Below are 16,066 nucleotides of genomic sequence, written 5' to 3'. Positions count from 1 at the left end.
GATGATCCTTTAAGAGTTTTACAGAATTAAATTTCACATTGCCAAAGAAAGTTCAGTAATGAATGATAGAAAATACCAGGTGGACATATGCTATTTAAGGATACTTCAAGGCTAAGTTCATGAAGAAGGAAGGATAAACAGATGGGAAAAAAGATTTTTGAAATACATGTATCTACTCGGGTGTAAAGAGATTGCACTTCATTCAATTTTCTAAAAATGTGTGATCGCAAAAAATTGAATATATGATAAGGAATCAATATCTGGTCTTAAAAACTACATACGTTGTTAATTATACAGCATTTTTACAAAGACTGATATTTAGTTTGAAACACAAACAATATCTCAGACCACATGCACAAACAGTAACTGCAATGACCACAACTTATCAAAATACCTGGTATTTCTATCTTAGATCGTGCTGGAAAATCTGAGGAAATTTTTGTATACGCCAAATATGACGTGGCAATTCTAATTCTTACTACATCTATTATAATAGGTTTATACCTAAACGACAATTATTCTTTTAAGAATGTGAAATTCTCACATAATCAAGCAATTAACTGGAAAAATTGTTTTAAAATTGATAACGCAAATTAGAAAATGTTTTAATTTTTTATTTGTTGATATAATTTTGGAATGAAATATAGAAACAATTAACGAACAGTAACCAAGCTCAAAAATCTATTGAAACAAATACAGATTTGATTTGGAGCAGACTAAATACCGACCTCTAAAAACAAAGAGGTGGGATCTGGTGTCATGGAGGGGTAAACATCTCCTGTCAAACCCCGTCACATCCGCCGTGCGCTCCTTGTCATGATCGGGCCAAAGGAAAAATCCATGAACGATTCAGTATGAAAATAATGTTTTACAACTTGTATAAAAAACGCCAGTCAACATTCGACTTAACGATAGATAATTGCTGACCACAAAATTTGCAAGATGTTCACTTTAAACGAGACTGTTGATATTCTTTTTTTCATCAACCTATTGTTGACAATAGAAAAGTTGAAGTCATCACTTTTATCATGAAGAATTGTTACCACTGATCTTTTTCTTTTAAAATATCCAAATATGAAACAGATGTGTCAAACTCTGTAATATCTTTTATTTTGAGTACAAAGGGGTATATCGAATCAACATAGGAATGAAATGAATATTGTTAATTGATAAAACGTCGTCGATATACGCTGTATTTAAATGTTGAATTGAAGGCCACAGCAAAAGACTTCTTCTTTTCATGAAGAAGATTTTAAAAAATAATTCTGTTTCATAAGAATTAAAAAAATAGGTCTGCTAATAATGGGCGCAATAAGTACACTTGGAAATTCGACAGATTGTCGGAAGACTTGATCTCCAAAAACTACATAGATATTGTCAATCAGAAATTCAAACATCTCTTGAATGTCAACTTCGGAGTACTTGTGTGTAAAATCATAATTTTTTAAACAAAATATTTGACCAATGACAAGATAAGTATATTCACGAGTTCCATTCTTATTGAAAAACAGCTGTCTATGATGTCAATAATCTAGGGCTTTAATGTATTTTTGGGGATGGTTGTATACAGTGTTGAAATGTCGTACGTTTCGATGTTATTGATTGTGGTAAAATTATGTGACTTCAAATTTTCTAAATCTTCCTGGAGTTTTGTATGTAGAGGAAACACATTTTGAAAAGTATACTACTAATTTTGCTACTAGTTTTTGGATGAATGAGAAATAAATTATTGTCCACGCATGTATCATACATCTTTTGCAAAGTCTGTTAACGATTTAACAGGTCAGTTAGAAATGATAAATGTTGTTTCAGAAACGTATTTTATACTTAAAATGACTTTTTCACAATTTGGATGTTAATCAAAAAAGTACATGTTTATCAATTGAATTTTCTTGACATATATTCATGGCTAAATGATGGCTTCTTAGAAGTAACCCTTTCCATTTAATGACCTGTTTCAGGATAGCGCCATTGTGTGACTGTTACATCAGGTTTGTTCTCGATTGAAGAGATAAAAATTGTCACTAATTGTAATGGGCACTTGTATAGGATCTGCAATCCTTGGTGTCCCACAACAAATTCCATTTTCTGCAACATGGTACCTTGTTTTGAAGCCTGGCCAGAGTTTGGTTCAATTCCTCTATAGGGTCTTTTTTACGTCCTTATTCCATAGTCGCTATAACGGACTCTTACACTGATGGAGTCGATTTTAACTGGCGATAGTTTACCGCTGGATTCTCAAATCCCAAATTCTCAAGCGCACCATCCCTAGCTAAGTGATTTATGATGTTCCTATCTATCTTTTATCTAAGCTCGCCATTTGTGCTTTTCTTGGTATTGAATGGTCACACCCACAGTTCAATGTAATTCATAAATAGAAAAAAAAAATTGATGGCATCTTTAAGAACTTTTCTTAACAATTACCGAGATAAGAAGACAAAACTTAAGTAAAGGTTTCCTTCGTCTTTTGACATTCAGCTAGATTTGATTTTAATACAAGATTTAATAAAAATCATAAATTGCTACATTATGTTATATCTTCTATACATAAGATTTATGGTTAGAATCTCATTACACATACTGGCATACGTAATTATTATCATTATTACAAATTATTAATTTTCCTTTCTTATGAAAACACAACGAAACATTTTTTTTTCATTACGTAAGTGCTTGTACATTAAAGAGAAAGATCACCGCACCCTCTGATATTATTGCTAGCATATTACATGTTCTTATATCAAATGTTCTTATCAACAAAGGTCACGCATAACAGTAATGCCAAAATGGCGACCTTTGTTGTGATTTGGTGCTTTCTAACAATTTTGGTACATATTATACAATGCCAAGTGTCCTTATTCCAAAACCTGGACGCACATGAAGAACGAATATCCATACTGGAATCTTCCATTGTAAATGCAACTTCGTGCTGTAGCGCTCTCAAAAAGGAAAATGAATTTCTAAAGCTTCAACACCAGCAATTAATGTCAATGGTGCAAAACCTATCAATACAAGTGTCAGCACTACAGCAGAATGCAGTTGCCATGTCAACTGTATCCACAACAGTAACCACGGCAACACAAACTCCTCCTACTCCTTCATCAGCGATATCTTCAACAACTGCCATTCGCACACCACCAGGTATGTTTCTTTCAAGTTCTCAAAACAAACCTGCCACCCAACCGTTCCCTTAACCCTATCACTCACCAATAAAATATACATTGAAGACAAAGTTGTTGACTTTCGTGTAAAATATCATTTTTTCAGTTACTTCGTGTACAGGTTATCTAAGGTCATCAATGTTTAAAGCATTATGATATTATGTTGTTGGTAATTAAACGGCCCTAAGCTTTCCTTTGACTAATGAGATTTTAATTTTTACATTTCCAGGGCCAGGACGTAATGTGAATAATATCACTTTCACCATGTATATAAACACAAACCTTTTTTTGATTCGTTGCTTTGCATTTTTATAATACTAAATTATTCACACATTTCACTTGATTTTAAGACATGTTTTTAAAAAAAAAAAAAAAATAATAATAATAATAAAATAATAATGAATACTTTAACATTCATTTAAGTGCTCAAGAAACATGTTGAGGTAAAACTGAATGATCATTTACTTTATATAATGGTACATTTCTGCCACCCACTTGTCAGGTGTTTATGTCAACTTGTCAGAAATCAGATATTATTTATGGATATTACATGTAACTTGTCAGATTGTTATTTCGATTTGTCAGATAATGATAAGCATGACAAAGACTCAGTGTCTTGTATTTAAAGCAAGTTAATGTCATTGATTGACATCTAAGTACCTTTCATCATATCATCTGACAAGTCGACAAACGTGTCCAACAAAAATAAAATCTGACAAATCTGCATAATTATCTGACAAGTAAATATAATTTTCCAACAAATCGACAAAATAATTTAAAAACAGGTCAACATAATAGTCTAGAAATTGACATAGTTATCTGACAAGTCGACATATTTTTCTGACGACATACTTTCTGGCAAGTCGTCCTAATTTCTGACAAGTCGTCATACAGAAATTATCTGACAAGTAAACTATAATTTTAATTAACTGAACAAGTCGACATATTAAGGTATCTTTTCAATTATTTATAATTCGACGTGTCAGATAGTATGATGTCGACTTGTAAATATGTTTTTTTTTCTATAGCACCACCCACGCAACGTGATTGTGCTGATTTGGCTGCTAAAGGAGAGACATCTAGCGGTGTGTACGAAATAGAGCTAGGAGGTCAGTGCAAAGCTCAATTACAGTTGATGCTATCATTTTTAATTTTCTCTAACATTTAATGTTATTTTACTTGTGTTAACATCTGGAATCGAAATTGTACCACTGGGTATCAGCAATACGCTTCCCCCACCATATAGGTACCTCTTCATAAAACCAATTTTAGAACATCTTCATCTGGTGATATGAATGACCTTAAATTATATCTAATAAGATCATTGGGAACGATATATTCATAAAACAAGAGATTGTAGATGATAACACAAATAACACCTGAAGTGGAACTGTAACAAAGTTTTTGTTTTCTTTATTTAAATCAATTGGTCGATAGGGATGTTTAGTTATTCCTAGCACCCGATCCCACCTCTGATGGTTTCAGAATTCCGTGTTTGCTCTGTTTTCAATTTGTATTTTTTTTTTTTTTTGACTTTTGAATATATTGTTGTTCGTTATAGTCACATTTCATATTCAATCGCTACAATTTTCAGGAAGTGCAAAACAAGTGTACTGTGATTTATACCATGATGGAGGCCGCTGGACGGTCATACAACGACGTCAGGACGGATCAGTCAATTTTAATCGAAACTGGACAGATTATAGGGAGGGATTCGGAAATCTCACTTCCGAATTCTGGCTCGGAAACGAGGCAATACACAGATTAACAGCTGCCGGAAATAACGTCATCAACATCAAACTCATGGATTGGACAGGAGACATCGTCTATGCAGAATATAGGGATTTTTATGTAGGTCCAGAGAGCATGGATTATACACTCACAGCTGGAAAATATACAGGAACTGCGGGTATTTAAATTAGAAAATAAACATAAGTGTTTCTGTATAAGTATTGGGGACTGGGGCTAAAATGGATGGTCAAATTATTTAAGTTATTCCATTCAAATACAAACTACATCCTATGTAAATAGTAAATTGATTAAAATGAACCTTTCAAAGAATATACTTTGTAGATCATCCTCACAGCATCACGGGTCCTGTTTCTACTTAGGGCCGTTTAAGCCGTGTAGTCACAGGACCCCATGCCCTTGTGAGGATGTTTGCAGGTTTATAAAATGGAAACACTTTTCAATAATAATAAGGTCACAAATTGAAGAAAAATCTCAATACATTTTACAACATCACAACTAATTTGACAAACGAGATTATTATTTTTGGTTAAATTAAGATTACATAAATGTGGAATTAAAAATCTATTTACACATTAATTACAAAGAAAATTATTTCTTGTGAATATAAGTAAGACTCGAAGATTAATCTAAAACTTTTACACCTTTCCGGTTTGAAAATGAAAGGAAAATAAACCTAAGGGTTTATTATTTACCTTCCATTTTCGTACGAAAGAAATTTATCACAAAAAGCATGGATTTTATGAGATTTTGTTTTCTATAGAGTTTAATTACGCAATAATCAATTATGTGATAATATTATTGTAGGGGATTCGTTTAACTACCCACAATCCAGTCTTCTACGTCACAATAATCACAGATTTAGCACTCCTGATCGAGATCGAGACAGCTCCTTTATGAACTGTGCCAAGCTTCTCAATTCGGGATGGTGGTTCAATTCCTGCTATAGGTATGCGAACCCGACCTTTTTTTTGCCCAAACCCAACTTCTTCGTCGAAGTTTCATAGTTGCAGAAAACAAGCTATGGTACAATGGACTAAATTGCTCATACGAAATAGAAAATTGGATGTTGAAAACTGTCAAAATATTAAAATTAAATTTATTTGGAATATAATTAAAAGTGTATAAAATTAAATATTTGTATAAAAATATTTATTTATATTTAAGCTCCAATCTGAATGGCGTATTTCTAAAAGGAATACCGTATGGGCCCAAGACTATGGGAGAAATCTCTGGGGATCCCACACTTGAAGGTACCGGTATAGAGTGGTATCCATGGAAACAGAAACAGTACTCAATGGCACGTGTAGAGATGAAGATTAGGCCAGCATAAATGAATGATTTTACTACAGTAACTGTTGATTTCTCTTTCTCCCTGCAAGAAAATAGTTGTATCATTTCTTTATATTTCTCAGATATGATCATTTGCTATCCTGGTTTATTGAAAGTAGAAAAAAAATTTAGGGTATATATCAATTTTTTTTTTATTAAATTACATGTGTACAAGGACAGACTATTGATAAGACTTTCCTTTGAGTACCAAAATTTATAACTCTTTTTAGGGTACGACCATTTTTGACCCCATAACCTTGGGCCTTGGAGTTTGACCTACTTCTGAAAACGATAACTTGGCCATAACTTCTAAACGGTTAGTGATAGTGGTTATATATTTCACATGTATTCCTTTTGACAAGATCTTTCTTTGGTACTACCATTTTTGACCTTTGACCTTGTAGTTTGACCTACTTTTGAAAAAACATTAACTTTGGCCATAACTTCTAAACGCTTTGTGTTACGACTTCAAAGGTGTATTCCTCGTGACAAGGCCTTTCTTTTGGCATCACTATTTTTGACCTCATGATTTGGAGTTTGACCTACTTTTGAAAAACCTGATGAGGCATCAGTATTTTATAAACACATCTTGTTTAATATAGACAACAAATACATAGGCGTACTTTTCTTTCATGAGCAGTCTGTCGTTTGGTCATGAGTGGTAAAATTTAACAAATAATTTAGGTAATCTTGTAAATTTGACTTGTAAAACTTTTTCTATGGAATTGAATGTAATTTTTGCGGACTGACTTAGTATATTTGGGAAACAATGGGTTCACTTAATAATAGAATGTCGGGGCATAGTTTGAAAGAAATAATGGGGAACATCAACATCCTTAGAAATATTTCAATTCGCTGACCACTTTATCTTTTCAAAGAGGGTTAGAATTTTGGAAAAAAATATACCATCCGACTAATAGTCCCACTGTAAGTACTCAATTCAGTAGACAACGAGACGTATACTGGATCAGGAAACTAGGCACTGCATTTCCGCGTATGGTTGCAACGACGACATAAATAATGAAGGGTTTCTATCAAGCTCACGATGTGCCAGTGTGAATGTGATGAGACTTTTAACAATATACATAGACTCATGGACATCAGTCATACAGTGAACCAAATATATGTGATGTCTCATTTGATTCACATCTACCTCACGTCAATAAACAATTAGGTATTCTTAACGTTTGCACCAAACTTTACTTGTTTTCCTTAACATTTTTAACGGACTTTTTGAAGAAGCTAAAGCAAGTCCAAACTTGGATTCTTCAAATGCAGAGTACAAGCTAACGTTTGCGATTATGGATGTTGCCCAGCACAGACTCTTTAGGCCTCCACATGTGTCGGAAGATAATAATTTCGATTCGACCAGTAAGTTCCTTAGACATAAATTTGTCAACAAAGTAATAGATGCTGTGAACATCAGTAACATTCTCAATCAAACAAACGTTCACTCTTACATTTCACCATATTTAAAGTTTAAGTCTACATCCTGCATTTTCCTACAGATATTCTCCTACTATTGCTTCCAAACTTTTCAATTATAAACGAACTTTACAGTGCCTAGAATTTGAACATCTAGAAAAAATCCTTTTAAGTATTCTTGCTCTTCTTCTTCTTTCAACAATAATCCCCCTGTACACCTCACCTGGTGATGTACATGTAAACATAGTTGAAAATGATGTTCTAAAAGCAATCAGTTTAAAAGGTCCTAAATAAACGGGAGCCCCGATCTTTCAATTGGCGAAAGAACTTCATTTCTATTATATAAATTATGTCGAAGATTATGCCAGACGTTGGGCGAAATATGAAAGGGGAGACCTGAAAATATTGTCAGAATGGATTAAGTGTTTTAGAAATATATTAAAGAATCGTGTTAGAAAGTAAAAAGACAATATGCAAATCATCTATTCTTCCGTTTTCACCAAGGCGGAAGTGATAAAATTAGAAAGACTACATGAACAAAATGTTATGGTTCCCGCAGATAAGGCTTGTAACAATATCGTTCTGTTTGCAAACGCATCATTACAATTGTATTTTAGAAGAACTTGGTTTTAATTCTACATCTGGAAATCCAACTTTAACTCATATACTCACAGTTCACTTTCTAAGGATGAAATTCTCTCAAAATCACATTTCATACTTTAATCATTCCAGTCAACGAAAGTGAGCTTGATTTACCTACCTATACTGGATTTCTAAGCTTCATAAAAATCCTTACAAACAAAGATACATTGCCTACTCCAGCAAATGCTCTACCAAGCCCCTATCTTCACTCCTCACAAAATTATTAATTGCTGAAAAGCAGAAAGTTCAGATACAGCATATTCGAGATGTGGTTTAAATTAAGTTTGGATTCTCAAAAAAAAAACTCCAAAGAACTTTAAGAAAATTGAAAAATCACAATTTTTTTTCAAAGTCAGTAACATCAAAACGTATGACTTCTTTATACCTCATCATGAGAAGAGGAAGAAGACACTTGCTGCGGTCTTCAACTCGACATGAGGAAGAAGACACTTGCTGCGGTCTTCAACTCGACATTCAGATATATCGACGACTTTTTATCATGCAGTTAACAATAGTTACTTCCATTCATATGTCGATTCGATATATCTCAGTGAACTCGAAATAAAAGACATCACAGAAACTGCCACATGTCTCATTTTTGGATGTCTTACTGACTATATATGAATAATGGACAACTAACAACTAAACTATATGACAACCCAAATGATTTCAGCTTTTCCATCGTCCCTTATTTATGCAATAATATTCCACTATCACCTGCATGTGGTGTTTATGTCTCCGAACTTATTCGATGCTCAGAAGCATGCTTCAAGTACAATCCATATTTAAATATGATTTAAACAAATAAGTTGATGTTACATGGAGCATTTCGTAATTTTATGGTCGTAATAACAATACAATTAGCCAATACAATCTATCAATGGGTTGTATTTGACTGATATATTTCATACTAATTGTTAGGCCTTTGTTCTTATACTAAATTTGACTACGGAATATTCCGTATACCTGATTAAAACAGGGCTCACGGCGGTTGTGACTAGTCGACAGGGGATGCTTACTCCTCCTAGGCACCTGATCCAACCTCTGGAATTTTTTTTTTGGGGGGGGGGGTCAGTGTTTCATGCCCTGCACACAGAATTGTATTGTTTGTAGGTTTCTTGAGATTGATCACTGTTTATTATCTTCATCTTTTTCATATGCATTGATTTGAGAAAATGGAAATTTAGTGATATAGAAAATACATGTCATCTAGTTAGGGTAGCTGCAGATCTGGAAGGAAATGCCATAAACGACCAGAAAGCTACAGATCCATTCATAGAAAAAAAAATGTATATTTATTGCGCACAAAAAATTGTGCACGTTTCTTAATTTATTTCTCCCCATTTTTAAGCTGTCATCTCGAAATATTACTAATTATGTGTTCCTAACATATTCAATAACTACTTCTACAACACAGCATTTCCAACTACTGTTGTTAATAGCCCTCCTGGACCTGAATTTAAACCATCGAAACTTTCGCATTTTTATACTTCCATTTAAGGTGGCAAAAGAATTCGACGCACTATTGTTTCGTAAGTTGATATTCAATAAGACTTTTAACTTTTTTCAGGTAGAAAACATGTAAAGCTTTGATTAGTCAAATCTAATTTTAATTGAATTAATCATAAGGAGAAATACTTCCGTTCCTTATATAGAAATCTGAACAAATATAGAGATGTGTACACGATTGACGAAAAAGTTCCGTCAATACGATTTCAAATGATAAATGTTTCATAAATAAGGTAAATATAAACATCTGGTAAAAAAAAATTATAAACACAAAGAACAGATATATAAATATTAAACTTACAGACTGGTGTAAAAAGGCGAAATTTTCGATTGTCTCAATTTCAGGCCCATTAGGGTTATTTACAACAGTTTGGGGAATGTTTAGGTGTGGAAATAGTTAGAGACTATATATCAGAAACACACGGTTAGTAACATTCTGAAATGGCAGCTTTTAGAAAATGTGTGCACTTTTGATGGGTGGATCTGTAGCTTCAGACCGCAAAGCTACAGATCTGCAAGCTAGAACTAGGGGAAAAAGATCAATAACTCCTCGAATCTCTTTTTAATAATGAACCTGCTTAAAGAACATATTAGAGTTATTTCCCGTTATTTGCTTCGAATAGACATATCATTCGCAGGGATGGGGGCGATCAAAATAACAATTACTTTGGATTCGATTACAAGCTTATTACAGTCATTTTTTTTTAGAGTAATTGATTACATCTGATTACTTTTCCATTATGTTATCATGATGACTTGTAATTACTCTAGATTACATTATTTTTTTTTAAAAAAAAGCTTTTTTCTTATATGTTTATATAAAATTTATTTTTCTTAATTATTGTCTATGCGATATAGATACACCTGTATACTCCTATGCAATCCCATGTATTTTTTTATCCTAAGGTATTCACAATAATTATTTTAAATTTCACTTCCTAAAAATCAGCGATCGACGAACGTATATGAATACAATTTATGCGTATAACATCTTAAGTTTTGTGTAAATTTAAGTACAAGTCAACAGAATGACTTAATTCTGAGTAACTCGGTAATTATCCTCTCTCCCTTTTCGTGGGAGTGTTGACTTTCGGAATTCTGTTGACTTTTTCCCTCTAAGGACATCATTTGTTTACTGACCATGACGATTAGAAAAACCGCTGTATTTAATCACACATTAATGATATTCTATTTCCTCTTATGTGGTCTTTTATTACTACATCGATGTTTGCATTTTTCAGTTAAACTGTCTTTGGTTCTCAAGAGGGCTGTGTACTCGGTTGCGCACTCCTGTAGAAATACAGAATTAACATTTAGCCTTTCGTAAACATTGACGAATTTTCAATTATGTCATTATATAAATGTTGCATGTATATCGAAAATTTTCACCTCCAAGTAAAACATTTTCAACTGAGGTGCAGATGAGGTTGACAATCTTTTTTTGGAGGGGGATAAAATTTTCAATGTTACCCTTCAGTGCCTGCAATATTGTTTTATTATATTCAATGAAATTATACATGCAACAAAAAATAAGGTTTCTATAACGGTGAACCTATGTGCATGCATTTCACGCATGTGATAATTTTCATATCATACGTTGTCAACTTATGCTTCCCGTTGTTAGATAATGTCACCCTGAAGGACATGGCTTCTGTTCTCAGAGGATAGCATGTTTCTAACGTCTCTCGACCACTGGAATTGGACTTTCTTACATGATATAATATAATATCCCATATAATACATGTAAATGTTTATATTACCCTCAAGATCGAATTTCATGCTTTCTATTGTTTTATCCGTCCGTCCTTTTGATTTTCACATCAGTTTTTATAAGGGCATTTGTTAAATCCCAATACCAATGTTGATCACATCAAAGATTTTGTCTTTTTTAACGCCAGTTGAGAAAAAACAGACGATGACTTTGACAAAAAAATCAAGGATGATGACATATATATTTATTACATTTCACATTTTGGCAAAAATATCTGTGCTTGATATTCCGTGAACTTGCTATTTTCAGAAACATGACTTAGATTAAACAAAACATCATCTTTTATTTAAAGATTCTACAAGTACAGCTTATATAATGTCGCTAACGTCAAAAATGGATTGTAACGTCACCTTCCAAAATAATCCCGTCATACGTTAAATGCCCTTTGCTATCAAATTATCCATGTTTCTTATAACTCACTATATGCACTGAGTACTTAGATTTTAACTGCCGATATTAAAGTCTTTATCCAGAGTCCAAAGAGCTATAATTGCTACCGTACAACATTCAACATGCCCGCCATCTTTTAAAAAATAATTTGACAGCTTCCGGCCCATTGGTAGGTTTTTGGTATCTGTTTTTCACGTGTCTTTCATGGTCATCCCTCATCAGAGACACAGCGTCTCCCATTTATTTTGAAAGTATGCCATACCACTTGAAAACTAGATGTTAAATGCTTTTTTAGGTAGCTCTGACGTAGATTTCATTATCCCTTTCTTAAATAGTGATGATCAGTTTTAGTCTTCAAGTGCACGAACTTCCTGATTAATTAAAGGATAATTAAAATGTAATTTATTTGATACAAGGGCATCAAAACATTATCACATTTTCACTCAATTCCACTGGATGTAATTAAGGACATCAAAGAAAGTTAACAATTTCTTAATATTTTAAACATTGGCATCATTTACAACCAAAATAGGTCCAAAAATATATACTAACCCAGGCATTTATTTCTTTTCATCATCTGTCCTTAATGAGAAATGAGGATAATTACATGCTATGGTTTTGAACTACCTTTGTGATTGCGCTGTACAGTTTATGCTCACTGATTTTTGAGATATATTCCAAATCTGTCAAATTTTTATGCAAAATTAAGTTATGCATTTTCCACTTTAAGTCTAAAAAGGATGAATAAATAGAGGATATTCGATGTTTTGTATTTGGATATGGAATTTATTTCATATTTGATTATGCTATTTTCACGAGTGCGAAGCACAATTGAAAATATAAAAAAAAAATCCTGTCTCATGAGTGAAATAATTTCCATATCCAAATGATAACATTGTATTTTCTGTTTATTACATTTTCTTTGATTTTCCCTTTGCCTCTGTCTTAACACAGTGTCATGGGCTGTGACGTCATAATTGAGCGGTTGAGAGTCATATGGCTTAGAAGTTGTGACATTGAAAACATTTTAACATGGATTTTAGCAATATATTTGGGAAGAAATTAGCAGTTTTAGTCTCTATCAAGACAGTTTAGTTACAAACTCTATCTTATGACAGGCCAAAAATATTTTTTTACTTACTTTGATATCCTTTCACATTGTGACGGAATATCACTTTGGTATCCTTTCACACTGTGAGAGAATATCACTTTTATTCAATAAATAAATGGAGGATATTCAATGTTTTGTAGATGAATATGGAATTTATATCACGAGTGGGACAGGATTTTTTGATATTTTCACGAGTGCGAAGCACGAGTGAAAATATCAAAAAATCCTGTCCCACTCGTGATATAAATTCCATATTCATCTACAAAACATTGAATTTTCTGTTTATTACATTTTCTTTGATTTTCCCTTTGCCTGTGTCTTTTCTTAACAGTGTCATAGGCCTGACGTCATAGTTGAGCGGTTGAGACGTCATAGCTTAGCAGTTGTGCGATTGAAAACATTACATAGCATGGATTTTAGCAAGATATTTGGGAAGAAATTTGCAGTTTTAGCTCTATCAAGATGCTTAGTTACTATCTCTGTCTTATGACAGGCCAGAAATTATTTTTTACTTACTTTGATATCTTTCACACTGTGAGAGAATATCATTTTAGTATCCTTTCACACTGTGAGAGAATATCACTTTTATTCAATTAATAAATCACAGTATTTCACTGTTGAAAGTGTAATAAATCACAGTATTTCACTGTTGAAAATGTAAAAAAAGAATCTCATTCAAAATTTTCTCATCATAAATTCAGAAAAAAAATGAAGCGTTTAAAAATCCAAGATTAGATTATTGGGATCGATATTCATCGTGTATTTTATTTTCGTCCTTGAACCTGCATAAATTCTTCCATAGTTGACTGTGTATGTTTTTGAATGGAAAGATGATCTCTGAATTGAATATTATGATGCCTCATGATGTCTATACATTTTTAATACTGTACGTGTACATAAATTGGTGTATTCAAAATTTAGCGCAATCAGGGGTATGGAGTTTTTGGCGTAATCATGAATTAGCGCTACACATGTCCGTGCCGTGCATTGTATTAGTAAATAATTTCTTAGCGCTATTCATAAATCAGCGCATCGTTGTCCGCGCCAAAGCCGTTAAAATATGAAGTCCGCTTTTTTTAAGTACACATACAGTATTATATATATATATATAAGCATCCAATCAAATGGTGATGGCAAAATAGTCAATTCATACTTAATTTGAAGAGAAGTTCATGAAAATTAAGAATTTAAGGTGTCTTCTGTCATACATGTATGTAGAAGAAAAAAAAACCCTTCTGGAATTCATATATAAAGATTTTTTTTTTTTATTTCAGATTCATAATAATCACAGAATGGCAGCAAGTCCTAAAAACAGACTATAATGCTAATAATTACATTTCCTTTTCAGATAGAATAAATAATAAGAATACAGGCATCCAAATTATAGGTTTTAAATAAGACGGTTAAAAATGTTAATATCAAAATAATGTTTTTCTATGCAATTTTTGGAAGTCTTGAAGTACAAAACTTTTTTTCTTTCTCCATGTTACGACACAGTGTGAAAAAAAAAGGAATTTTGTCCTCCTATTCCGCCCAAACGTATCCTCCTATTGTAAATCAACTATATATATATTTCCCTTAAATATTCTCCCAAATCTACCCGAATTCCCCTGGTTTTGTAGGTCAGTGGAAAAGGTTAGCGTCTTTCTTTTCTCGCACTGTTGTCAAATGATAACGGGTTTATGGACTTTATTGTGATTTTCACTGAAGCGGTTCGGCTATGACATGGAAATGGAGGAAAGGGGGTAATTCTAATCCCTCCCTGATGAAGTGATAGCGCTATCCTGCTATCAGCGTGTATAAGAAGGTCGACAAAAAGGGGTTATTATGTTGTTCAGAAGTTGTCAAAGTTGTTTTCAAAAATTAATTATCAACAAAGTGAAAATACACTTTATGAGACAAGTTGATGGGGGATGATAATAAATTATTTTTTAACTCGGCTGTCCAATCATCAAGAAAGGAATTTAACAAACCATAAGACATGTCATTTTTTTTAAGAAAAAAAAATTCTTATGATCCTGTGGCTTTTATGCTTGAAGGTATCTTTTTCTTCCATGTGAGCATGTTTAACATTTTCCGGATACTTTCTACTGTTTTCAAAGATACCCCCAGCTAGTGCTCTAAACTGTACTGTCCGTTACCTTTTGAGGACATAATTAAATTCTTTAATTTCAATGGTGCCTTTTAATTTTCAAAATTATTTTTTGAATAATAAGAATTAAAAGACCAAAAACACTACTTCTGAAACTACAGGTATACGAACATAAAAAAAAAAATCGACGATTAATTTTTTACTTTATTGAATATTTGTAGTAAGTCAGTGACTTGAAATCAACTATAAATAATGCATAGTTGTTCCTTCTTTTGCAAGGTTTTAGTTTTGTCGACAGTGGTAAGAGCGAACAGTTTCTATGAATCTAATCAATTTTACTTTTTTTTTTCTTGAAACAAAAAATAAATACATGAAAATGAAAACCGATTTTCATTCGATTTTCTCATATGTTCCTTAGGTAGAGAAAATAGAAAACGTATGTCGATCTTAATTTCCCTATTTCTAACAATCCTCTTAAATCACCAAGCACTCTGCTCAGAAAATCAGAATACTCCTTAAATCTTGCTGGAAAATCTCGCACCTGAGTGTTAAAATGTATTTATGTACCGCGGCCCGGTACGTCGGCCATAAAACAATATTGACTCTGACAATAGGTCAATAGGATTTAAATATAATCCATTTAAAACCAACAATAACAAACAAATGAAGCTCTCCTACGACTTCAGACATGAAAAGAGGTACCCTCGTCCTTGTATGCATCGCTTTTACAATCAAAAAGCTGAATGGTGAAGACATGAGAGTGGTACAGGATGGATCGAAAGAATTTCAAAGAACAAACGGATTTGTATCTCATTCGGCAGCAGATTATATGACGAAAATTTTAGAGTTAGAAAATGAAAACTGCAAGAGATGATGTACAAAGA

At 32.8% G+C, this 16,066-nt stretch overlaps 1 protein-coding gene across 1 annotated transcript; it reads left to right on the top strand.

Annotated features, from left to right (window-relative positions):
• Nucleotides 1-2,703: 2,703 nt before the first annotated feature.
• On the top strand, nucleotides 2,704-6,248 carry LOC133194796 (fibrinogen-like protein 1). The gene is made up of 5 exons (XM_061330703.1): nucleotides 2,704-3,141; nucleotides 4,190-4,270; nucleotides 4,756-5,070; nucleotides 5,718-5,859; nucleotides 6,078-6,248. The coding sequence occupies exons 1-5, from the start codon at nucleotides 2,730-2,732 to the stop codon at nucleotides 6,241-6,243; spliced, it is 1,116 nt and encodes a 371-aa protein (XP_061186687.1). The 5' UTR covers nucleotides 2,704-2,729; the 3' UTR covers nucleotides 6,244-6,248.
• Nucleotides 6,249-16,066: the final 9,818 nt, after the last annotated feature.

Source organism: Saccostrea echinata, unplaced genomic scaffold, assembly GCF_033153115.1.
Source record: "Saccostrea echinata isolate AGI-Se365-2 ecotype Australia unplaced genomic scaffold, CSIRO_AGI_Sech_v1 ptg000029l, whole genome shotgun sequence".
Classification (NCBI taxonomy): Eukaryota; Metazoa; Mollusca; class Bivalvia; order Ostreida; family Ostreidae; genus Saccostrea; species Saccostrea echinata.
Note: the sequence above shows the minus strand (reverse complement) of the source record. Positions and strands in the feature narration are given on the sequence as shown.